This window comes from Pecten maximus, chromosome 10 (assembly GCF_902652985.1).
Source record: "Pecten maximus chromosome 10, xPecMax1.1, whole genome shotgun sequence".
NCBI lineage: Eukaryota > Metazoa > Mollusca > Bivalvia > Pectinida > Pectinidae > Pecten > Pecten maximus.
Genome location: NC_047024.1, coordinates 34,234,851 through 34,262,809, shown reverse-complemented (window position 1 = coordinate 34,262,809; position 27,959 = coordinate 34,234,851). Strand labels below are relative to the sequence as shown.

The following is a 27,959-nucleotide window of genomic DNA, read 5'->3' as shown; positions in this document are numbered from 1 at the left end:
AATCATTGAAAATGTTTAATATTATAATAGTATCAATAAATATACTTTCGATTCATTCAAAACATGAATTCAAAAGAGAAAGTCAATTTCTATTCCAGAGGATTTGGATCCAACACTGACACGATCCTTTGCAGGCCCAAGCTGCCATCATCTGAAGGAAGCCGCCAGGTATGATTTTCCCACTGCTGGGAATGCCGTCGGGAGTCCGCCAGTGTAGATATCGTCCTGATATAACATGGTATCCTGTCGCCCGTACTGAGACCCAGGTTGTGCAATGTCCATGTAGTTCCCGCTATAACCTCCCATTGATAGGTGGCTGGCTACAGCTGTAAAATACAGGCTGATTTGGTCAACAGCACAGTATACAATCTCTATCACATACAATGATTGGTAAATATGGCATGATGTCTTTAGATTGTTTTCATTATAAATAATGCTAAATTAATTGGATCAATTAAGTTGACATAATGGATTTTGAACAACCTAAAGCACAAGCATATACTTTCGTAAAAGTCAATAATCTAAAACAAAGTTTAACCAATACCATCTTACATACATAAACAAATTGTGATAGTGAACATGAGGTGAAAATTCTCAAAATTCTACTATAAGACACTATGAGATAAGCGAAATTCAACCACGACAGAACAGACACGTATTTATGAAGTAGTAGCATGACATATAACTTTTGTTTTAATCTAAAGACTACTTAACACTATTAAAGATAAATTATCATCATAATACAAACCCTGTAAGTTATCATGAGTTGGCCGATAGTGGTAGCTTCGAGAGGATTCGAACCGTGACCTGCTGAAGGCGTCCTGATAGGTTCCACTGGGTATAAATGAGCTTTTATTATAGGTATCATAGGTTGAAGGGAACTTATTATAGCTGTAGGGATAAGTGTCATGAATAGCCGCATGCGTCCGTCCATCAGTCCAGTACGAGCTCATTGGCTGTTGCACATTATTGTTAAACGGTACTGATGCAAAAGCTTGTCCATGTGTATCGCTGAAGGTTGCAATCCTGCTGGTTGCTAGAGACGACGCGCCATTGACGTAATCTCCATAGGAGCCATGGATGCCGTACTGTGGTAGATAGGTGGGTCTGTCGTAAGGCCCCGTGTTAATGGACGGGTAGGGCTTCAGGGGTGATAGTGGCAGGGTGGCATGTGGAACATTGGACCGACAACTGTCCTCCGTTATAGAGAAATGAGACGGTTCCCGGGAATTGGGTATAGGTCTACTGAATGCTGTCATGTTTGAAGGCGTGTAAGCTTCTGGAACATCCGGTTGATTTTCGTCAGCTGCCGTAGTTGTCTCTGCTTCCTCTGAGAAATGTAGAAAATTGAGATTTTGTTCAAGCCAAGTATTGTTAAAAAGGAAAATAATTGGTGGCCTTATCGAAAGTAAATATTTTGTAAATGAGAACGCATCGTACCAACAGCCGAATAGCTGTTAAAATGGAAGATGTATAAAACGTTAACCCGTATTCTGTGATATCTGGATTTAAAAAAGATCATAGCCTGATATTTAGAAATGAAAATCCATTAAGATCAAATACCTGTTGCTTCAAAGTGATCTTCATGAAGTTTTTCCTTTCTGTTGTGGCGATTGTGTTGAGATTTTGTTGATGGTGTTCTAACTTTGGCATTCATGTTTATTTCCTCTGTAAGATACAGATAAATGACAATCTATTAATAATTTCATCAATTAACTTGGCATCAACAGTGGACAACGCATATTACTGATCTGAATCAATATGTATTAAATGTACGTTGACATCAGGCTATGTATAATGAAACATTCTACAATAAATATAAGCATTAGCTTGCTTTGTAACTTTAACTAAGTATTATAAAAAAACGTTTGATTCACATTTGTGTTAAATCTATAATGAACGATATTGTTCGGAAAAAGCAAGATTGTATTGGAAATATAATGGTTTCTATTTATATATAACCTACTTCCAAACCATTTATATCAACATCAATTCGTTAATTAATATATGTGTCTATAATGTGATATAAAGGGCGGAGGCGCTTCCATTGTCAAACAAAATAGGCAATGGTTATTTGTGATGTCATGCGGTAAACCACTTGTCTTACATGTGTATTGGAAAATGATAATTGTTGTTACGGCATTAATTATAATTGATATGATAACTGCCTAGGTCCTCTGGGAGTCTGTGTTTATAACCTATAATTTGCCTTTGTCCAGTTTGCATTCACCAGCCTATAACTTCCAACTAAAAGCAGTTCAATGCTTATATTTACATTTGACAACGATTTTTAAAGACTTTATTCAGCGATTTTGCCCTTAGGATGAATGAACAAATTATTATCGTCAAAGACGGAAAGGCCTTTTCAGCCATCTTTCGTTACCGCCTACGTGACAATTATGAGGTCAAAATAAAGGTTTGGAAATTTTGCACTCGTAGCCTTCAAGTGAGTTTTTTAAAGTTATATATAGGGTCCGCAGTACAAATGTAAATATATGAATATGAACATTACCTGCATTTTTCATATGTCGTTGTACATTTCGTTGAAGTAGATCTTCCTTTGACTGGTCTTGTTGTGTCTCCATCACAAGGAAAACATACTCGTCGAACATCATGTGAACTAGGTGAAAAGCTCCTGTAAGATTTAATTGGTCTGTGTGTGAGATTGCATCCACGAAAAATGAGCCTACCAGTTCTTCTATTGGTTTTATGTACGCTTTACTAGTTTGCACCGTAGCATCAACTTTGCGCAACATTTCTATTTTTATAGAAATAATGGCATACATACAAAGATATAAGCGGACACTACATATAAGTCATCTCAACCCATGTTACAACTGTGATGCATATATACCATTTAAAAATATTTTCAGACACTGGTGTAAATTCTGTCTGATATTGGAAAAAAATCACTTTTGGGGCAAGACATATGTGAATCTTAATTTCTAATAAAAAATCTCACCGAAGCTAGCAGCACTTCTAAGTGTGAGATCACGCATGAACAGAGAACCGAATATTGCCCATTGTAGAAGGAATTTTGACGCCCTCTCACGGAACTTTGTTCCGTTATCCTTTTTAGGCTGAAATAATGAAACAAAACAAAAACCTTTATTAAGATTGTGAGATAAATTGCCTGCAGGGCTCGCTTAATTAAATGTTAAAATCACAGCATGAAGCTAGGCAATATGAAATCTTACAGATATGATTTTCGTGAACATTATGAAATAATGCTGACGTACCTGTAGAACACATTTATCTACTATAGTGTCCATCCACTCTGTGTAGGCCTCTATCGGAGCTTGTTTACTCAGCAAGGCTTGGAATTCCTCATAAACTAAAAACAAACAACCGAATTAAAAAATCATCCAATGATATTACTTATAAATGTAACCCAATGCCGATTACCCTACTTCATGTCGTATATACTAATTAATGTATGATTCACCATAACTATTCCACAAACACACTGCTCTAGATTTAAGCTCGTTCTTTTTAACAGGATAAGAAAGGTAACTTGTGATACACGTTTTAGGAACAGGGGAAGTAACAGACCTTAAACTATTTTATAGAAATGTGTCGGTTCAGGGTAGCTTCCGCTATTATTAACAAGATGTTATAAGTGGTATACAAATATGTACGATTTAATCTGACGGGATATAATGTGATAGAATAGATCTGGTAACTTCTAATATCGTTTAGGTTATCGATTTCTTTCTGGTGTTTCAGAGGGTGTAAAGTTATACGACTATCGTGCAAATAATTTGAAACAGATAGCTGTGTCATGTCTATAGATTCTTTATACGCTAACTTTATTTATAAAGAGAGCTGAAAATTTAAAAGTGCAACAGCCCATCGTTTATTGTGACAGGTAGATATTATAAGAAGACAAAAGCACATACAAGTTTACAAAAAGAAGTCAACCACTTACACTCCATGATGTCATCTTTGAACTGCGATGCGGTCGATGGCTCTATGAAGCCAGCTCTGCAGCAGATCTCTGGGAAGTTGATGTTGGTAACATCATCGATGATCTGATTCACTACATCATGATTGAGAAGAGCCGTCCTCGCCGTCTACAAAAGGCCATTGTTATGTATATATGTTTGTACTTACATAAATCATTCCAAAAATAATAATACAGAGAAAAATAGAACCACTGTGAAGTACTATAAATTGTTAAAAACAAAATAATTAAAATATCTGAACAATGTTCAACATTCACCATTAACAGTGGAAAATTTAAAGTCAACTGGAAAATATCACTCTTGGCATATTTATACAAATAATTTTGTAGCTAATTATGTGGTCGTAAGTACAAACAACAAGAACAGTAGCAACGGTTAAAGCAAAAAGATTGATATTGATGCTTTAGTATCATGTAAATAATCTTTAATTAAGGCACATATTAACGTGGTAATATATGTTACTCACCTGTGCCAGGTGTACAAATGAAGTTTGGCGGGTGATGCTCTGGATAAATCCTTTTACCACTAAAGAATAAATTAGAAAATAGCTTTCAAATAATGTTGAGAAATTGCAAGGGTTAAACGCTATCCTCAAATGTGTAGATATAAAGACAATATACATATTATATTGATCATAGCATAGATAAAGTTAGTATGTTGTTAAATCAGAATATCAAAATTTTCTTTGATTTATAGTGGCATTTACATTACTTTCCTTTCCAAACATTTTGAGTTAAAATACTATCAAAAATGGTTTATAATATTTTTGTTGGTGAAAATGTATCAATTAGATAATTAAAAGGTTATTTTGATTTTTTAATTGTTAAACCTCTGCTGTTGAGTTTATTTAAGATGTTGACATAATTTTGGTAGATTAATTGTTTGTATTAAAGTCATTTCATTGTGAATTATGACCTACATGTATCTATACAGAGGAGTGAAATTATTCAGGACATCCCACTCACCTTCAAGTTTCTTTTGCTTCAGACTTTCCGGAATGTTGTCCAGGGCATTTTCTAGCCAGTGAGGAAGTCGTTTTACAAACATCTTTATCTCTGTCCCCAAGCTGTAAACAAAAATCATATGATATAATTCTGTATCATAATCTTTCTCTAAGTATAAACCTATTATGGTACATGATCAACAGTGGAAATTGCTACGTCATTCAACCCCCCCGTCCCCCACGAATTTAACGATTATTCAATCTAGTACTCTCATTATTGTAACGAACGTTTAAACTCTGTCTTTGTTATATGTCATTACAGTACAGATCGTTAGCGTACATCCGTTATATTAGCAATCACTGGTACTTACCTATCCGGGAGGTCTTGTATTGTAGACGGAATCAATACATCTACCAGGACCTAAGCACAAACAAACACGTTGTTTCATACAAATGATCGTCACTAATTAGATTATATCCCAATACTTTACAAGCAATCTATACACTCGTATCGGTTTGTCCAAACAATAGCTTGTTATGAATGAAGATTAATATCACATGACAGGAAGCACGTGTTTACGATATAATTTTAACATATATGGCGGCTAGTCACAGGGATGGAAACACAGCATATTGATATACCATGTTATAAGATTATATATTTCTAAATAAGAAAGTCTGATTGTTTACAGATTTTTTCTGATCAGTGTTAATATCATCAATTCTAGAGTATCCTTCATTATTCAGTAAAACATCATTAATCATATTGGATGCAAACAGAGTATGTTTCCCTTTGAAATGTTACAGACCAAGATGTGAAATATACATGAATAAAACGACAACTGGCACTATTTAATAGCTATCGTTATTGAAATTATGATCACTAAGCCTCTCTTACATCAATATATAAGAATAACAATATAATAACGACATTATAATTCAAAATTGGAATCAATTAAACGAAGACAAAACTTAAACAGAGACATTAATTTCCATGGAGACTCCAGAAAAAGTACAAAGACCATGTGTTCCTGAAGAGCAAGCGTCTTGTGCTTTACAATACCTACCATTGAATCTAGGTCAAATATGACAACGAAACAATGACATTCTTTGTATTCCTTTACTCCATGTAATACTTAATATAAGACCATGTTACAGCTGTGAGTTGCATGTGCTTTAGAATATGCGGTACGGAAATTTATAATATCAGAAGCATACATTGTCATTGAGCGACATAGTCCAGTTTATTATCGGTGTTCTAAGTATACCTTATATAATATAGAATCACAAAGGCCAACGATATCCACAATCATCTCCGCCTCCAGCAGATGTACGAGGTGCTCAGGCATTCCTTGCCAGAAGTGGAGTAGGAAATTCTGTACCTAAAACACATATGATATAAGGGGTAACATACTGTACCGAAAGGACTTGGAATATAGAAGTACCTTCACGTCAGACCTAATGGCAAGGTATTGGAAACATTAAGTACTTATATACTACATTTATTTGGATTTTGGATATCTTTCAAAAAAAATGTGTTGTTGTTGATCTAACAAATACGAAAATGAAACCCATTTAAGATGCAATATACATTTTTGTCAAATTATCATGAAGACCCCATCCTCATCAAGCAGATTATGTATAATTATTGTTGTTCAATCTGCATTTAACACTGTCAACTTACTTCGTCAAAGTTAGCACTTATCACTGTATCCAGGATCCTTTGACAATGGGTTCGATACATCATTATAAACGTTTGCATCTGTGAAAAGATTATACTAATCAGTGGTGTTAGATAGTTTGAAATAAGTATTTAACAAAACATAAGTCAATGATGAAGATGTTAACTACTATGAAATATTTTAGATATGAAAACAATAGAATAACATAATATAAACTTTATCTGATTTATAGCAATTGCAAATTAAGCCATACTAGCAAATGTCTCACTGCAATGGAGAGAGAAACCTTTGAATTACCCTCATGCATTTGCATGCCAGATTTGAGAATGGAAACCCGGTTGCTAACGAGACAAACAAGTGTCATACCACTACCGCAACTTACCACTCAAAGTAAATGATTCAATTAAAATCAAATTGAATAATAAGTACGTGGATATCTACATAACCCTAATAATGCGACAAGAAATCATTACAATAAATGAAATAAATTAAGTGTGATCGATACCAAACTTGCCATGATAAACTGCTATATAATTACCTTTTCGCGTGTAATATTTTCAGGTAAAATCAAATTGTTTGCATCAGGAAATTCTGGAAGCAGAGTCCCTGTCTTGGAACTCAGTGAATACTTCCGGTTGGAACCCTGTGATACAAATTTCAGCACGATTACATTTCTACGACTTTCATATTTACATAACACTTATGGACGACCTCGAACTAGCTATATGTATTTGACTATCTAATACAATATGGATATTGTCTAGCCTCTATACATGCGAGAATTATACATCAAAATATTCATAAGATATAGATGTCATATTTTAAAGAACGTTTTATGAATGCTTCCATTTATTAAGTATTCCGGATAACTAAAATAAATCAGTGTCGAAAATTTAAAGATTGATAACAGGCAAAATAAAGTAATACAATTAAGGCAAATTCACATTACAATACCACATTTATTGTATAAAAGAAAGAAAAAATAGAAAAATGTTTGAATTTAAAACTTTTTTGCATGCGTTGGGATTTGAACGATTAAAGTTAATATATTGTATCCAAAATGTAAGCATAAACAAATGCAAAACTATATAGAAATATTAAAGATGTTTTCGTTTGAAGCGAAATCACATTGTTTCCAAAGTCTTTATATACGCATGTATTATAGCAAACACAAACAACTTACTAGAATTATAAATATATAATCTGTGTATAGGCCACGGTTTACTTTAACACCATCGAACTCCTTACAGAGATTATACACACTATTTTCTGACTCCTTGTGGTAATATTTTTAGCGGATGAATATTGAGAAGGTTTGACACTTTCGAGCTGAAACGTACACAGCATTCCTCAGTGACTCCGCTGTCACTCCTGTCATAGCTATGTCCATTGCACCCGGCGATCTAGGTCACTTAGATACGATCGTGGCGTTAGTTATAGAATCAGGACAAAGGCGTCCGAAATATTTTGAAGTAATGACAAATAGGTACGTTATTACACCTAGGGGATGATTAAATGCTGCATCGACTATATTGTACTAAGGCTCATGATAAACTTTATAATACCATTGTTCCAATATTTTAAGGCATGCGATATTTAGGATGTTTACTATATCTCTATATTAAATTTTTTTTATTTTATTATCATTATAACATTGCAACTGTCTTTCTGATAGGTTTATCCTATTATAATACGAATGATCATAGTTTTATTATAATTAAGTAAAACCCGCCGTATTTGACCATCAAAGGGATGCAGTAAAAAGTCATATATGACAGGTTTAGGTAACCAATATAGTAAACAGTTTTGGAAGAGAAAAATACGGTTACACATGAGAGGGAGTGGCTTACTGCATATGGTCACCAAGGCATGTTTGATTGTATTTTCTCACTAAAACTTTAGAGGGGTAGCCAATATCTACTGCATTCATGACGCAATGAGAAGACTTCAGCATTGCAAAAATGGCAAACTGACAAAAATTAAGGTATATCGATAAAGCTGCCTTTCGAAATCATGATGATACATGTTCTTGTGTGTATGTAGTGCAATCCCTCTGATTACATCAGCAGGGGTATTTATATGAATGTGTCTTCATTTCGATAGAGTAGATGCGATAAAGACAATAGATTACGTATGCAGGAAATATGTGGTATTTTAGTATGTCTAGAATACCTAAACTAACAATGCCTTCTTGAACAGCAACGCCCCGGCCACTGAACGGGATGCGTCATCTTGATCAATGGCCCCAGCTGGGCCGAATACTCGGGTGCCTCAGTAGTGAATCAACTTCAAACACAGCTGACAACTATGATTTTAAAGTACCCTTGGCCGTCCCTCTTTAATTGTCACACTTAGTGGAAAAACAAGAGGATGTTCACAAGCGATAAAAGTAAAAGAGGTCATCAACGATCACCTTGTTTACGACGGTGGAAAATGTACATGGGAATGTTTCCGTTACTGACTTAGACAAAGATAAGGGGTTTGATAAACTAGATAGGAATACATTGTATTTATACAGAGATTAAAAGAAAGTTGACAATCATAAATTTATTTCACATTTGATATGCGACACTACGATTTATGTATACACCAGCATTAATCGTATTGTGACCTTAATATAATTTTATGGTGACACACCCGTCGCAATTACAATGCGAGAATTCAACCAAAATATTATTTCTTGAAATAAAAGGTTGGTTTATGAAAATAACTATAAATACAACATGCTATCGGTTATTGTATAAAACTGCTGTTTCATTTTAAGGTGAGCGGCATATTTAAAAGTATTTACATTTTACATAAGAATTACACATTCAGATCAAAACCCTGTTTCATATACAACGAGCCTGTGTGATTAATAAGTTTGTATGAAAAATAATGTAATTTTTTCTTCATCACTGACGTCATCAATCTATTAATAACTTAAAATATTACGTTAACGTATATTTGGTAGAATGGCCCTACAGTGTTCAACATTTACGTTTAAACAGCTACGCTAGATATACATATTTGTCTATGTATGCTTAACAAATTATCATATAAAATTGCTATAAATTAACAATTGACCATATTGAAACGTAGATGAATCCCAGGGTTTTATTTTTAAAAATAATCACGTGTGTTAATTATGCGCCTTTACGCTCAATCGTAAATATGTGAATGACGCCACATTTTACTCTTGAACCGACTAAAAAGTGCTGACAAATTATACACCTTTTCCACGCCTAATGAAATTTTAAGTAAATGTATCACGTTTGAAACAAGTTAAAAGTGTATGATTGAAACACATTTACGAATAAACATTTTAACTGTTACATATACCTTTGTTTCGCGTGAAAAGATACCATTACATAAACCTAACATTTAAAGTTTGAATAGGTTCAAATAAATTCAAAAGGCTAGTAAAGTATACATTGTTGCTATGAATGATTAATTAGTGTATAAACCCTACACATTTGCGTTTGAAAATATAGTGTATAATTATTACACTTTGACGTAATAACAATTTTATATACAGATTAAATAGGGTAAAATTGATAAAATTTATGTATACTGTGATGTTTGAACATATAACGTTAAACGGCTTTTCTTCCACACTTGAGTATATAAAAAGGTGAATAATTGCTATTGAAAAAAAATTGCATAATTACTACACATTCACGCTCGAACAGATTAAATAGTATGTTGATATAAATGTATAGTCAGACATCTCTACAACGTTACACCTTTACGTTTGAACAGATTAAACGCACGGCAGCGAATACTCCATGATCGATATCTACCCGGGTTTCCGAGCTATGCCCCCACTCCGGCTCTCTGTTCCGCGCGTTATGTTTGCCTAACTGCTATATCCGTTCCACCAATTTATCATATTCATCGACATAAGGGGCCTTATTTAAACAGAAAAATAGTTGTTTCTCTTAGGGATGCTACAATGACCAAGCGTTGGACGCGTTTGTCTAAGCCTCTAATACAGAAGATAGATGAATCCTTTTAAAAAGTGAAAACCACAATACCTCTGTCTTTATCTTGATCCCAGAAAATCTGCAAAACGTAGGAAAATAGAGATCAAATAAGATACGAGTTTATAAAGCATTTATCATGTCATAAACGGCAAGGATTCACACGGTAGGATGGAAAATAAATTATCTCATTGCCTTTATATATATATACATTTCTTAGATAAATATTTGCAAATGTAGTTTGATATCTTTCTTAAGTGGTATAGGTATAATTAATTATAATCACAGGTAAGTTTGTACTCTATTATTAATATTTTTGTGATTAAGTACAGCAACGCCAGGGGAATAAATATCACGGAATAAACAAACAGATTCATATAAATTATCAGAATATATTGAGAGTCTAGAGAAAACAGTTCGAAGCAAATGCATTTATAAAGGTGATACATGTTTATAGCGATAACATATTTTGACAAGAACCAAATTAAAGGGAAATCAAAGACACAAGATATATTTGTAATCAATGAAACACTGTCTGATATAATACAAATGTGTCTCCTTACCGAGTCAGTTTATTGATTTTAAAAAGATTTTAAAATATTTATAAAGGTATCGAAAAATCTGTTATCATATATTCTATTTTGATATCGCCTGATACCTTTGACGTCGGAACAAAATTAGGATATGTCTATTAAATGTACAGGGAGGAAATCTAATGAAGGGTAGTATTGACAAGTGGAGCCCACACACCGAGTCTTACTTGTCACCTATTACTCTAATAAACAGGCCTCATGAGAGGTTTGTAAATTAATACACACATCTGCCTGATCTTCAAATCCAGAAACGATATAGGCGTATGTTGTGTTTGCCAATATCTTAACACGTTTGGTATCGATTTTACGGTAATTACGAAATTTGTTTTCCATGTATCATCCTTGTTTTGGACAATCTGTCACTATTCATTGACGTGATATCAGCCCACCGTGAGACCTTAAGCGGACGGTTTTGCCAGAATTTGTCGAAAGCTTTTAACCCTGTTTCATGCATGCACACACTGAGATTGCCGATATCCAAACCAAATACGCTCGAAACATCACAGGTAGACGGACAAACAAAGAGAGATTAGGTTCGTCCTAGCACCACAGCACGGACATGTCCACATCATTTTGGCGATACATGGAGTACTTTATATGAACACACATTAAAATTTCGAATAAGATGTGAAGTATACAATTCACAAAGTCAATCTGTAGCAATTTCTTTGATTTGCGGACTTGCATATTTATTTGCGATAACTATATTTTTCATGATTAAAACAAGAAGAAGAAGAAGAAGAAGAAGAAGAAGAAGAAGAAGAAGAAGAAGAAGAAAAAGAAGAAGAAGAAGAAAAAAAAGAAGATGAAGAAGAAGAAGCTACTTTTCTTTCTGCCTTATATGTGTTATGTACATATTTCCAAATTAATATATAGCATCATAAATGTTATATATATGCTTTTCCCTTTAAGACGGTGTTGGTATTAATTACCATTACAACATATCAGATTGTTATATACATAGCTAAGCCATCAATCTAATACATCAGTCTGTTGAGTGTAAATACACTTAAGATGGTAGCAAGTGCTAGAAAGTGTTTATATCAGGGTTCAACTCACTTCGAACGGTTTATGGAAGTATTGCAGTGGCCACATTCTCAGACATTATAGCATTAACTAGGGAGAGCGGTGTTTTAGCACTAAACTTGTACACATAATATACTGAGTGTTACTGGATAACTTGCTGGGGTGTTAGTTACCTTGTGAGACCTTTGCCCGAGTAGACTGAATGGTAGTAGATCGAGCTTTCCTTGATTCCGATACCATAGTAGTGATACCTAGATCGAAGAATATACACAAGCTGTGTTAGGACGTGCTATTGGAAGGCTCCCATTGACAACCAAACATATCAGGGTTGTATATTTTATAACACAGTCCGCACACTAATTGTACATTAATCTACTCATGTTGCCAAGAATGAAACCCGTTATATATATAAGCCAGAGTTATGGATATACTTCTATGTTCGTCATTAGGTATTTCTATTTATTATAATTCTTACAACGATGGATACAATTCCTTTAGATTCCAAACTTTTTTACTTAACATTTTCCTTTTTTTTATCAGTTGTATTTTGAGCAATGTTTAACTATTTTATCATTAAGAAACCATCCGATTGAAACAATCTGAATAGTACATTAATTCATGTATGTATCTATTAAGTATAATTGATGTAGTGAAGTTGAGTGCTGAAGAATGCCGATACACATCAGAATAGTATAAGATAATCCTATTTTCCTGATATCATTGTCATTCCTAGGCCGAAAACCGTACGGATACAATATAAACCTTCACCTACACCAATAAACAGAGGAACTTACAATGAATGACTTCGTCATTTTTCAACACTCAACTCCACAACTACAACATTTACAACATCAATTATAAACTATATATACAATAAATACTTACATTAGCAAATGATGACATATAATAAGAAATTTTGTATAAATTCAGTATCATTCAGTATCAAGAATAACGGACATATTACTTTATGACAAACTTACTTTGATTGGCCACGGGTCCCTAGCCTTCTCGTTGTTAGTTTAGGAAATTTCTGACGGATTATCTGTAATAAACAAAAGAGTATTCTGGTAATTGTCAATGTTGTCCAATAAGAAATAACGCATATGAAGTATAATTTACATAGCTGACTATATTGAGGTACCCCAAATCAAATGGCTAAGCTTCTCATTTTCTTTTGTAATTACCCGGTAGTCATTCCATGACATAAGTGTGTTCAATTAATGCTATATTACTAATTAACAATAAACACATGATAGCAGATTTCTGGAGAATTAAATACATGAAGAAGCCCATACAAATAGTTTGGAGGATAAGAACAAGTGGAAATTAAAAAAAAAGACATGAAAGATGGTGAAATAAATAAAAGATGTATTGTTACCTTGCCAAATGTGGCCGCTCCGGCTGGTGTGAATTTCATCTTTTTGCAAAAGTCCAAATAATGTGTATATAGAACACATCTTGGTAAACATACTCCTTCTGCTCTCTCGTAGTTCTCCGTCAACCTGTATATCAGTTATCACATTATTAAACATATCCATGCTTATTCAGTTAAACATTTGTGTAATTGTTATTGTATAATACCCTTTTTCAGTTTTCAGTTTTTCGTGGTGAGCTTGACCAGGAAAAAAGTGTGCGATATTGTAGCAAAATTGCAAATTATATTGATATAACATATATACAAAAAGATGTACTAAGTACTATTACTATCAACATATGTTCACTTTATGAATACGCAAAAACAATACACAGATTTTAAATGTTAGGTATTGACAAGGTACCGCAATGAATTCTGGGAGATTTAACTGCCTTGATATATTCAGCTATATAATGTAATAAACAGAATATTTAACAGTATCTGCAGTAATACCAACTATGTTTCAGTCGTGTGGCTGATATTTTGATATTTTTCACTCGGGTTACGCACTCGTGAAAAATAACAATATATTTACCACACTCATGAAATATATTTGGTATTACTGAAGACATTGTTATATATCCTCTATCAATTATTATTTTGTGGTTAAATTGTTGTTAGATACGTAGAAATAACTACGTTTCCTGCATCACTAAGTCAGTCCACCATCTCCCTCCGACATGTTACATTTCATTTTTATTTTCTTGACTTCCCTTCTAAAATACCGTCCCATATATGTAATTAGAATTTCGTAGAAGGACGGAACAGCTACATAATGTACAGTATCGAATTGCCTAATTAATATTTCGAAGTAATACTAACTTAATATTTCCATGTTTATAAGTTATAAATATATATTTATATATATATATAAACACAGAGACGTGCCTTTATTTATAAATATATGTTTCCCGCACGACTCGGTATGTTGGATATTCATTCGAATCAGTAAATTTCATTTTATTCTTATTTTTACTGAAAGCTTTTGCCAGATTTTTCTTTATCATTTCAAATTATAATTTAAATAAAACAACATTCAAGACACGAACATAAATATGATATTTCAGATCAAAATGACAGTTAGATAAAATATTTAAAAGCAAAAAATATAGTTTTGCTTAAACGTGTATTTACATTAAATAAATATAAAATCAATTTTGATGACAAGTGTCTTATGGAAACGTTTGAGGAATTACAAGCATTCTTTATTCATATACACAACAGGAACATGATGATTAAAATTCTCAATAAACGCATTGTTTTTCGTGCCGCAAAGATAAATTTGCGATTAAAATACTTATTACATTAGCGATCACCGTATCCTTATATAACATTTTATCGTTACGAATGCACCATGTACGCAGCTATATATATTAGCGCACGTTCCACATTAAAATAGATAGTTATCAATAAGTTATCTTTAGCTATGTAAGTATTACTGGATATAGCTACTTAATTATATCTTCCTCGTAACCGTTTCTGCTTGTGTTGCTTCATAATCAAATATTGTATGTTGAGAAGAGTGAACAGTAGGATTAACAAAAGACAAAAAGTAAATTACACCTTTCCAAATCAATAAGTAATATATACAATATATATAGCAATTAAACCCGCATAACGAATACAAATTTAAATCATCTTTCACTCAAATAATTGTTTTATCAAGTATCTAAGAGTTTAAGCTACCTAAAATTCCACCTTTTTATTCTTGTTTGATACCATGTATCAAAGGACACCAAAGATATAAGCACTTTTCAAAACAAACTTATAATTAGATTCAGTAGACTGCATAATACAGCTGTTTCGTCCTTCTAGAACATTTAAGTGATATCAAGGGCCTAACTACTTGATACCTACGACGTACAATAGAAATAAATGCCAACATCTAGATGTGTAAAGTCTCCATAATTCAATTTTCATTATTTCTAGTATAGCATTGTAAAAGAACAACAAGTACATGTTTATAATTCTGAGTCGTGAACACACAGAAAGTCACTTTGAATGCGAAAATAAAGTATATATATTTTTTTCCAGAAAATAACACAAAACCAGAAACGTAATGCCACTTTCCCTTAATAAATGAAATGGTCAAAATGATTATTTCAACTGACTAAATAAATGTCATGATATTAAGCGTTAATCAGACATAAATGACCATTTTGTAAGAATATGAAACTGATATTAGTATGATATCAAATATTCATATGATTTAATTTGATAATCAAATATCTAGTTTCACTATATTTTGCGTGGATTTATTTTTTAATGTATATTTATGGTTATTACCACAATAGCCCCCTTTACTAATATATAACATGCCAAAGGAAATAACCCACGGCAGTTAACTCTGCAATGATTTAAATAAATAGTCCTTTAATCATATATGCTGGCATGTTATATGGCAAATTTTGTGTTCTTTTTTACAATTTATTTTCTTGTTTGATACATTATTGTGTTTTGAGCATTTCAAAGTAAACATTTGTATCAAATTAGCTATTGTCTAAAATATCACGTAACAAGTGATTGCGCCATTTTCACACTGGCAAATAATATATACACACTTTGTAGTTTGCGTTTTAATAATAAATATTTATTTATTTTGTTTTTAATTTCGAATAAAAATTTGATCATTGGACTGTTAACAATTTGATCGTGTGTCATATAATGCTCACGTACTTAGTATTGCATTTATCATGAAACACCTGCATAATTAAACGACAAAGTGATTTTAATATACAAATTGCTGACACGAACTGAGAGTAGCGGCCAATGTGACGCACGTTTCAACTATAAGAAGGATTACGAAAACTTGGGGAAGTGACAGATTTGCCTCTTGAGATTGGACGAGGCCAAGCAATATCTCAAAAGGAGATGATATTTGACAAACGCAATGTGTAAATACCACCCTCCATCTGTCAATATATTACAAACTTCAACGGATGTGTACAAATGAATTCCATTGTCATTTGAAGTTTGTTTTAAAATTATAATAACAAAATATTTCTGCATTCATAAATTAGACATTTCTTTTAAAAATAAGAGGCAAGTTTACCTTAGCATAATACAGGCAAAGTAATTAAAAATACCGTATCAATACAAATGTAATTTTGAAGGGCAATTGAACAGAAAAATAGGGGAGAAGCATCAGTGTATATTTTTCAAATTGATATCCATTAAGGACAAAATGCACACGTCTATCAATTTAAATAGATTGATTCAATCAAATGCATTGACTACTCAATATTTATGTTTGTATGTAGTTCACGATTTCAAAACACGTCTTTTATAAAAAAAAAATAAATAAATAAATATTATAACATGAAAACCGATTATCGTGCCTAAAATAATGCAAAATATAAAAGAAATACTTTAAATTGTGTTAAGCAACCATTTATTTCATTATCACGCACACAGCCGTATCTGTCAGTCTATAACGATAATGATAGCTTACCATTTTAATGTCGACGCTACTTGCGATTGTTTCTGAGAATTTTGCTCACTTGATGGTTTCTCGAACTCTTTTCCATCCCGTGAATCTTCTATCCAATCTTCAATATAAAACAAAATATTTAATTTATCGTAAACAAACTGAAATGGTTTTCTCAACATAAAACAAAAAGTAAAGCTACAAAATAAGTCAAATTCAACAAAAACTATTTATATTTCGACATCAAAAACTAAAATGAACATAAATCGTATTGATTAGTTAAATGCAATGAATAATGCTTGCATGAAAGATGCTTCTACCCACACAGGAGATTGCAATAACGATTTATTTACCAATACAAAGTCAACTGATAGAAAAAAGAGAGACTGTTGATTTCTTCGCCATCAACAACAAAATACAATTTTCCTTCTCATTAAACAATGTTTGAAATATTAAATAGCTCTATACAATTCCTCTTCCTGATCACGTAGATTATTATTTGATGTTATGACGACGCCCTAGATTATCACTTTATGTTTTGACGGCATCCTAAATTATTACTTTTATGTTATGGCGGCACCCTAAATGATCATTTGTATGTTATTTGGACACCCTGAATTATCATTTTTATGTAATAAAGACACTCTGAATTATCATTGTTATGTTATAACGACACCACGAAATAATATTAGATGCTGTGACGACACCCTGAATTATTATTTGATGTTATGATGACACACTGAATTATTATTATTATGTTATGACGACACCCTGAATTGATATTTTTTATGTTATGACGACACCCTGAATTGATATTTTTTATGTTATGATGACACACTGAATTATTATTATTATGTTATGATGACACCCTGAATTTTTTTTTGATATTAAGTCGACCCTCGGTTTATAATAGGTTGTTATAGTGACAACCTTAATAATCATTTGATATTATGACGACCCCGAGTCTATTATATGTTGTTATGACGACACCCCGAATTATATTAGATGCTACGCCGACATCCTGAATTATTATTTTTATGTTATGACGACACCCTGAAGTATTATTTTTATTTATGTTATGACAACACCCTGAATTATTATTTGATGTTATGACGACCCCCCCAGTTGATCATATGATGTTATGGCGACCCCTTGGATTATAATTTGATGGTATGACCACCTCCTGAATTATTATCCGATGGCATGCCGACCCCAGTGTTTTTATAACAATATATAGCGACACCATGAATACTTAATTGATATTATGACGACCCCTAAATTATCATTCGATGTTATTGCGACCACCTGAATAATTATGACGTTATGACGTGTTATGGTAGCCTCCTTAATTATTATTTATTGTGGTGACGACCATTTGGATTTTAATGTAATGCTTTGATGATTCCCTGGATTGGTACATGTATTTGGTGTGATCACGACCCCCTGGATTATTATCTATTGTTATGACGACCACCTGAATTTTCATTCAATAGAGTGACGACCCCCTGACGTACTATTTGACGTTACGACGACCCCTCCCTTTGATAATCATTGGATGTTATAACGAACATCTGAATTATTCAATTTGATTATATCTATTTGTATTTGATATCATAACGACGACCTAGATTATTATTCACGCTAATGTATTTGCTGTAACGAGGGATTCAGGGTCTATTATTCACTCTCGTTTATTCACTGTAACGAGGGATCTAGAGTTCATTATTCAATCTAGCGTGCTTACTGTAACGAGGGATCTAGAGTCTATTATTAACAGGTGGATCCGGAGTTTATTATTCACTCTCGTATATTCACTGTTACGAGGGATCTAGAGTCTATTATTCACTCTCGATTTCTCGTTGTAAAGAGGGATCCAGAGACTATTATTAACAGGGGGATCTAGAGTCTACTATTCAATCTCGTATATTCACTGTAACGTGGGATCCAGAGACTATTATTAACAGGGGGATTTGGAGTCTATTTCGCTATTTCGCTGTTCGCTGTGACGAGGGATACAGTCTATTATTCACTCTCGTGTACTCACGGTAAAGAGTGATCCGGGGTATATTTATGACTTTAGTGTAAAAATCATTATAAGGAAGCGTTCATCTAGTCTTTTTCCCCCTTTAATTTTTAAACCCGAATGATCGATGGAATAATTTGATAATTTTCTGTCGATAAACTAATCTTTTTTAATTTAAAAATAAGTCTATCGGACTAGTCCCTTGCATTTATTTTGCGTGTCATTTTCTGCTGATATCTTATATTGTGTTTCAGGCTTAGGCTTGTCATTACTCGATTAGTGTATCGTTCAATATCCGCATTTTATATTGATAATACAATTGATCGCTAGTCAAACAAAGGAGTCAATTGGAAAACCTATAACGTTACAAACGGCCCAAGCATTGATCCGTTGTTAAGGAATGGTTGATTTTGCTCTCTAAAAGATAAACCGTTGTCCTTGGATACATTTACTTTTGTAGCCATATTGTAGCTATCATTGTCAGTAGATTTAACATTTGTAAAATATTTTCGTGATAAAAATGTACCTATCATGCACAATACACTGGTAGAGGGACGTGACTATTTGAAAGCAAAGTAATGTTAGACAGGTATTTCTTAATCAATGGTAATCAACAGTAGTAATTTTAATTTTAAATTAATTTGAATTTGAAGTTATTGTAAAATATTGAAAGTCACAAGCATATTCTGAGAACACTGACGTCATTGATCTAAATATTGTCAAAATACGGTCATACCTTGTACAGAGGTATATAATGTGCATCTAAATATGGTCATATCATGTACTGAGGGATATACCATCTATCTAAATATGGTGATATCATGTACTGAGGAATACACTATCAATCTAAATATGGTTTTACCATGTACTGAGGAATATACTATCTATCTAATAATGGTCATACCATGAACTGAGGAATATACTCTCGATCTAAATATGATTTTACTATGTACTGAGGAATATACTATCTATCTAAATATGGTCATACCATGTACTGAGGAATATACTATCTATCTAAATATGGTCAAACCATGTACTGAGGGATATACCATATATTTAAATATGATTTTACCATGTACTGAGGAATATACTATCTATCTAAATATGGTCATACCATGTACTGAGGGATATACTATCTATCTAAATATGGTCATACCATGTACTGAGGAATACACTATCAATCTAAATATGGTTTTACCATGTACTGAGGAATATACTATCTATCTAATAATGGTCATACCATGAACTGAGGACTATACTCTCGATCTAAATATGATTTTACCATGTACTGAGGAATATACTATCTATCTAAATATGGTCATACCATGTACTGAGGAATATAATATCTATCTAAATATGGTCAAACCATGTACTGAGGGATATACCATATATTTAATTATGATTTTACCATGTTCTGAGGAATATACTATCTATCTAAATATGGTCATACCATGTACTGAGGGATATACTATCTATCTAAATATGGTCATACCATGTACTGAGGGATATACTATCTATCTAAATATGGTCATACCATGTACTGAGGGATATACTATCTATCTAAATATGGTCATACCATGTACTGAGGGATATACTATCTATATGAATATGGTCTTACCATGTACTGCGGAATATACGATCTATCTAAATATGGTTTTAACATGTACTGAGGAATATATTATCTATCTAATAATGATCATACCATATACTGAGGAATACACTATCTATCTTAATGTGGTCATATCATGTACTGATTGGTATTCCATCGAGAGCTAGAAGCGGTAAAAGTGTATTTTAAATGTATTACACAGATGTGTGATGTTGAAAATAATTATGAAGATTAGTGCATGGATACGAATAAACCAACTGAATTCAGATTTAACATATGTATATATAAGTGTACGTATTTTATAATGCACTGCTTTATACAAATAATTATATATTGTTTTTTAAAGGTTAATTCCGTGTAATATTTGTATTAACAAAACAAATAAATAGATGAATACATAATTTATATAAATTTCTTTGTTTTTGTCATGACAAAGACATTCTCATTGTCACAAAAATGATAAAGCGCCAAATTTTCGACTTTAAATTAATATGTTATAAAATTCATATTTCAAAGGTGCTGCGTGGATTAGCTTGAAGAAATGCGATTAGAGCATAGTATAACAGTTTGAAATAAAACTTAATACGCATGCGCAATTGTCACTCTGACAACATTAACGTATCAATGTATGTACGTTGATAGATGCAAAGGTGTATGGAGGCGTTATTGGTAGTTCAGATGAATATTTTCTTACTTCAACGTCGTCGTATACAATACACATACATTATAACGTTGATGTTTATGTGTTGTTATTTGTAACTCACAATTTTACATACAGTTTATAATATGATAATAATTATAATGTCTACTATGACATACATTTTCATTGAATCATATCATTCATTTGGTATCGCTTTCAGTCTAACAACATCAATCTGTCAAGGCGGGAACAGACAAACAACAATGGAAAATGTCAAATAAAATACAGTTAACATAAATTTTGGAGAATTATTCCAGTTGAGGAGAGTGTGATGGAGACTTCCCTCCCGTTGGCTGATACAGACGTCATATGGTGTCCTAGTCAACAGGAGAACGAGGACGACTCACGGCACTAACGGTGCGCATCTTATCGGCGGATACCTACCCAAATATTTCCTTTACTCCGCTGATAATGTTAAAATTAACGGCTTTCCCTCCGATATCATATATAATGATGGTTCGCGGACAAACTATCTCTTTAATATTGGACGGCAGCTATCGTCGATCTCACCTAGTTTACATAACGAGCCCATTGTTAACACACAGAAGCCTGCCGAGTTGTTTGACTTTAGGGAACTGTGTGGACAAAGCGGAGGGGGTGATTAGATAGACAGATTTACATACATTACAATCACTATACCTTATTGTAGCCAGGGTGGTAAATGGTGTCAATCATAAACCGCTGATAAGAAGATGTAATTAAAACAGATTAGACGCTTACACATGTCTTCTTCACAATATCCCATTCAAGTTAAAGTTCTTACGGAGCTAGAATATACATACAAACCGTTAAAAATCAAACTATGTTCATTCGTCCCTTCCTAGGTATCAATATCAACACTGTATAACCTTAGCATCACTGTGGAAGCATAGGTGAACGAAAGAGCTTTACGGTGTTGTTTGATCCATGTTTTCGCTCTTACTGTATTCCGTATTGTATTGAAAATTTGTTATGTTGTATTGGTCTTTTAACAATCCTCCTTAATATACAATAGATATTGAGTTCATGGACTTAAAAAAATAGTCAAGCATATAGAAAAAGTTTAGATGCCCCAGATTAAGATAGTGTTTATCTATTTAGATGTTTTAAATGAAAAAAATATACATCTATCTTAGGACCGTACAACCCACTTTAATATACAATAAATAATATGTTCATGGACTTAACTAATAGTCAAGCATATATACAGAGTTTAACTTCTCAAGATTAAGATGGTTTTTTTTTTTAAAAGCAAAACACCCACTACACATTTATCTAAGGATTGTATAAGATGCACAGGTGACAAGCCCTTTAAACTGATTTAGTGATAGATACATTAAATTCCGGATAATAATTATAAAACTGCATCGTCATTATCTAAACAATATCCCCACCCTACCCCCTGTAGATCGTGGATTTGGTAAATAATAAACACATTGTCACTACAACATGATTCATAGAAGATTCGTAATGTCTGGAAACCGCTGTAGAATTGTGTATGCACGAATTTTTAGGGAAACAATGACAATGATATCACTTTATGTATTACATCAGAATGATATTCTAATTTGTCAAAAGGTCAAGAACAATTTGTTTTCCCCTTGTATTTAGGATTACCTCTGTATTAGTTGTCTGTGGGTAGAGCTTTCCTATTACATTTTACCTATAGATCAGGAAAATAGATATTCACAAATAAAATGTCATATTATACATGTATATGCCAAATATACAAAGTATTCGATACAGTCGATACTATTAAAACTGAATCATCACATGAATGAAAACGATTACTAACACAAATGACGAAGTAAGACAATGGCTCGTGCCCTGACTGGGTGTCGAACTCACGATCTACGGCATCTAATCTCTAACTAGAAATACCCACAGCTTATACCACTGCGTCACATCCACGGTCTTAATCAAGAATAGGGATGTGACGCAGTGGTATAAGCTGCGTGTATTTTATTATCATACTTATATACTTTTGCTTCTTGTATATAGAAAAAAATATGTAAATAACGTGATGCCATTACTTTATTTCGTGTGAATCGGAATTTGTATTTGATTTGTTTTATTTAAGTATTAAGGACAAATCCCACATGGACTCTGTCTGGTCCGAATTTGTTTTTATTTCTAATTAATAATTTGAAATAGAATAATAAAATAGTTGTAACATTGACAGTTCATAAACGTGATGCATAAATCGCTCAAGATTTCCTTTATTCGATATTTTTTGTGTTTTTTTTTCTGGGTTTTTTTTCATGTTCTACGGTATCGTTGCAACAAAGATTATAAAAGTGTCACTCTAGGTACACACATAAAAAGTATTATTACAACCATAAGTAAGGACAAAACACGACAATAGGAGCAGTTGATAAATTATGATTACTTGTAAATATGACACACAGACACTACCCCTGATTCATTGAGTGGCAAATATCTCACCTGATACTCACAACAAGTACAGATTTCTTGCAATAAGGAGTAGTAAGTATATACAACGGTTATAGACGTGTAGATATGGATCTTAAGTTGTTATTTTCTACCTAATATTGTCAATACCGTGTTGACACTTCTGATGTGTGACGAATTAGTTAATGTAACAGCAATGCTTTAGAACACTAAGAATAAAACATTACTTGCTATGAACTATTATTTAAACCTATTGAGTTAATATCTTTTTCCTCTGGTAATGATATAAACTATTATTTTAACCTGTGATGTTACACTGCATGAAAACCCGCGTTTAATGAAATAGTTATTATCAGTAAACTTCATTAAACTTTTTAAGTTTGAGTTTAATATCGGGTTAATGAAAATTAAACTCTGAATTTACGAAAAGCTTTATATTTTTGCAAACTCCAGATTTAAGCACCAGTAAATGCCAAGTAAACTTCATTCATGGTACAATCCTAAGTTTATGAACATGTTTTCACACAAGACACAACACGTCAACATATTTTCACCAAATGACTAAACACGTCGTTAAAGAACAACATATTTTCACAAGGTGACAAAACACATTAACATATTTTCTTCGTGTGACAAAACACGTCTTTCAACAAAGGATACTGTGCACTATGTCTGCAAGAATATATGACACATAATTATAAAGTAATAGATACTTTCAACGACCTTATGCTTTAAATGACTTTAATACAACCTAAATATTTAAAACTCTTATATTAATTAATATCTCATTCCTCTGGTAATGATATAAACTATTATTTTAACTCGTGAAGTTAATATATTATTCCTCTGGTAATGATATTAACTGCTATTTTAACTCGTGAAGTTAATATCTTATTCCTCTGGTAATGATATTAACTGTTATTTTAACCTGTGGTGTTCATATCTTATTTCTATGGTAATGTTATAAACTGTTATTTTAACCTGTGATGCTAATATATTATTTCTCTGACAGGTTTGGATTATACGTGAATTGCTGGGAAGATTCAACTTAGGATATCCAAAGATTATGAAGACTTGTGTTATTAACTGTACCATAGTTTTGTCAATCGCGTTTAAGGTAAAATATTGGCAATTGGCATCAGGAACAACGCAATTTAGCTATAGGTCAAAATCTTTGATGAAAAGTTCGTTTTGCTTGAAAGGTAATCCATTGATCTCTGCGAGCATTTCCCAATTTAATCAATTATGAAATTTAAAAGACCACTATTTTTTCAATTCTTGTATATGTACTTTAAAATGTTACCGAGAACACCGACAATAAGTACACATTGAAAATTCTTCCTTCATGTCAAAATTTTAGTTACAGCTTAGTGGAAAACAATACCACATATGACAAGAAATGATCATGTCACTGCTTTTTATTGGCTGCATCTCTCCGCTACTATCTGCTAACCCGTCTCCCCAGTGTGCCATTATGTCTGATTGTGTTATACTATCTCTGTATTATCTTATTACCTTTGTACAACGATAATCGACACTCATGTGTTTTTTTTAATCATGGTCAACGATTGTGAGTTTTTAATGTATCGATTTAGCGTGTACGGTTTTATGCTGATAATAATTTATGGAGAATGTTAAACGTTCAAACGAAATAATATCATATTAAATGCGCAAATGTGACAGAATAACTGTTATAAACTCAAGTACAGTCATTTTATTTAATTTATTGACGACAAATTAGAATATATGTCACCGGTGTTGACCCTGATTGATCCTTAATATTAAAATAATATCAAGAATACAAATGAAAACCCCATACATATGCATATCCGATCAGGACACGAAACCCTGTGGTGAGAGGCGGGTGCGATGTCCAAACGACCGCCGACATCCCTGTATTTTTATATTTTAATATATTAATTCCCTGAGTATACATCAGTTCTTGTTTATTTAACTTCCAAAAAGTTGAAGAATATAAGCTTTATTACATAGAACATTTTTTCTTATTTAAAAGATGGTTACTAGTAGTTGAAATATCATCGAACAACCATCCTGATGTCAACTTTAAATGATTTTGGATACCACTTTAAGACGTAATGGACAACAAAAGTGTTATCGTAAAAGTACCGTATTGTGGAAGTGTTATATTTTAACATAACTATATGACCATAATATTCAAACACATATTTTCTAAGTATTTCACAAATAATTATTCTTTGTATATAAACATGATTATATAACATAAATCGATACTAGAATGAAATATAAAAATTATTCGTAGTTGATACAGGCATAAATGGAATATAAAACGCTAAATTATTCGTAGTTTGATATAGTCATAAATGGAATTTTAAAACGCTAAATTATTCGTTGTTTGATACAGGCATACATGAAATTATAAAACGCTAAATTATTATATATTAACATAAATGTAAAACACTAAAATGGATTAGTAATATATTCAAACATTATAATTTATAATTCCTAAAATATTGATAACAAACATTTATTTAAAAGAGAAAGTACGGATAATTAATGTAGCTTTATTATAATATCAGCCAGAATACCTTTTGTTACCCATCTATTTTTTTTTATCATACTTACCTAACTTGACATGTTTGCATACATAAATTGTAGGATTTACAAAACCACTAGATCAAACAAACACTACATACTTAAGCTGACATTTTCAAACATTACCGTGAATTGTTTTCTGGATGATAATGCAAATTTGATTGTGGTAAAGTAGTATGGTGTCAGTAATATATATTTATACATAAGATTATGTATATGGTCGTCCTTTATTTCGAAAAAACTGATATTCGTTTTCGTTATTTCCTGAGTAAATAATGTAATGTTTCAGTGTATTGACATTTTATGGGTATACTTTTGACATGTAAAAATGAATAATCCAAAAATGTGTTGGGATAAATACTTCAATCGCAGACAAAAATTGAACAAGGGTACTTGTTTTAAAAATTATTGTTTAAATTGACTTGGAAATTTACCATAAATTGCATAAAAGGGCACCTGGAAACCAGAAACATAAGTAATACATGCATATGAATATTAAAAAAGGAGAATTATACAGAAAGACAGTACAAATTAGCCATCTCCCAATACCAATTAAGAACTAGAAGCAGGCTAGTTATGAATGAGATCAATACCTGATATTTCTGGAAGTTCTATTTCATTTTTCTCTGGTGATATTCGTTGGCCCTGTGTTTGACCTGACGTCCGAGTTTCCAGTGGTGTTAATGTAGGATTCAGAGAGACCTGGCAGGTTCGGTCCTCCCTGGTGCTATGCCACAAAGGCGTGGTATAGTGGTACCCGTGGGGTTGGCCGTGTCCCGGAGGGACATCGTATAGTCCGTCTGAAAGCCCGTGGGCCAGGGTCATAGTCTCCATCATGTTGTTCGGTATGCGTCTACACTGCCTCCGCAACTTTTATCAACTCATCAAGTGGACACAAAGCAGAGTTTCAATCTATGTTTTTATGCATTTGTTAAGAAAACTTCCTGGTTTAAATGTGGAAAGAGCAATTAAAAAATAGAAAGATCAAGACTTATTTCCCAAAATGCCGAGTTTATGAAATATCGCAATCTGTATTAACACTCCATTATTAATCCCGTTATTACAAACACGTCGATGAATCAGACATAATGTTGTACTTTACTCGAGAGCAGCTGTCAACAGCAAATATGGCTCGTCTACTGAACCTGGAGGTTCGATCCTTGATTTATCTGCTGTAAAGATAGGTCGTGGTTTGTCAAGTCTTATCACTCGATCTAACTCCGAATAAGGGTTATCGAGAGTCCTTTCCTCCTCTCGAGATGTCACATATCGCTTCTCTGTAGCTTCAAAGTAAACTTAATGTCCTACGGTGTGTGAAGTATTCCAACACAGAATACGTGGACGTGTTCGGGTGTTTTCTTATTTCATAGGCTAAACATATATCAGAAATAGACTATGTCAATATTTGCTATAAACAGTGATAGGAGGATGGCCCACCCTTTGTGCATTGTTAACCAATTACGTGTGTTAGTGCAAACCTAGGTTAATCCCCCCGGGTTTATTGACATACAGACGTGGGCACTTCACAGTCACCACTGATAAACACGGGGGTCTTTGGGGAAGCCACATGTCCATAGAGAGGGAAACTTTAATGTTGAGGGCTGTATTGTAGATGAAGGGAGTTCCTTCCAAGAGCCAGTTGCGGATCAA

At 32.8% G+C, this 27,959-nt stretch overlaps 1 protein-coding gene across 1 annotated transcript; it reads right to left on the bottom strand.

Moving 5' to 3' along the window:
- Position 1: 1 nt before the first annotated feature.
- LOC117336370 (DNA-binding protein RFX6-like) lies at positions 2–27,643 on the bottom strand. Its single transcript, XM_033896876.1, has 19 exons — positions 26,903–27,643; positions 17,037–17,133; positions 13,550–13,673; positions 13,152–13,213; positions 12,345–12,422; positions 10,607–10,634; positions 7,129–7,233; positions 6,593–6,670; positions 6,177–6,290; positions 5,280–5,329; positions 4,931–5,031; positions 4,432–4,490; positions 3,929–4,073; positions 3,240–3,334; positions 2,963–3,080; positions 2,513–2,635; positions 1,564–1,668; positions 749–1,330; positions 2–326 (listed from the first exon to the last, which is right to left on the bottom strand). The coding sequence occupies exons 1-19, from the start codon at positions 27,144–27,146 to the stop codon at positions 148–150; spliced, it is 2,487 nt and encodes an 828-aa protein (XP_033752767.1). The 5' UTR covers positions 27,147–27,643; the 3' UTR covers positions 2–147.
- Positions 27,644–27,959: the final 316 nt, after the last annotated feature.

What these genes read in the sequence shown, in the direction of transcription:
- LOC117336370 (XM_033896876.1), bottom strand. Translation starts at nt 27,146, where the DNA reads ATGATGGAGACTATGACCCTGGCCCACGGGCTTTCAGACGGACTATAC. An exon ending in CAAAGATGACATCATGGAGT is followed by an intron (nt 3,335 to 3,928) that starts GTAAGTGGTTGA and finishes GTTTGTTTTTAG; the next exon opens with TTTATGAGGAATTCCAAGCC. An exon ending in ACGACATATGAAAAATGCAG is followed by an intron (nt 1,669 to 2,512) that starts GTAATGTTCATA and finishes TGTATCTTACAG; the next exon opens with AGGAAATAAACATGAATGCC.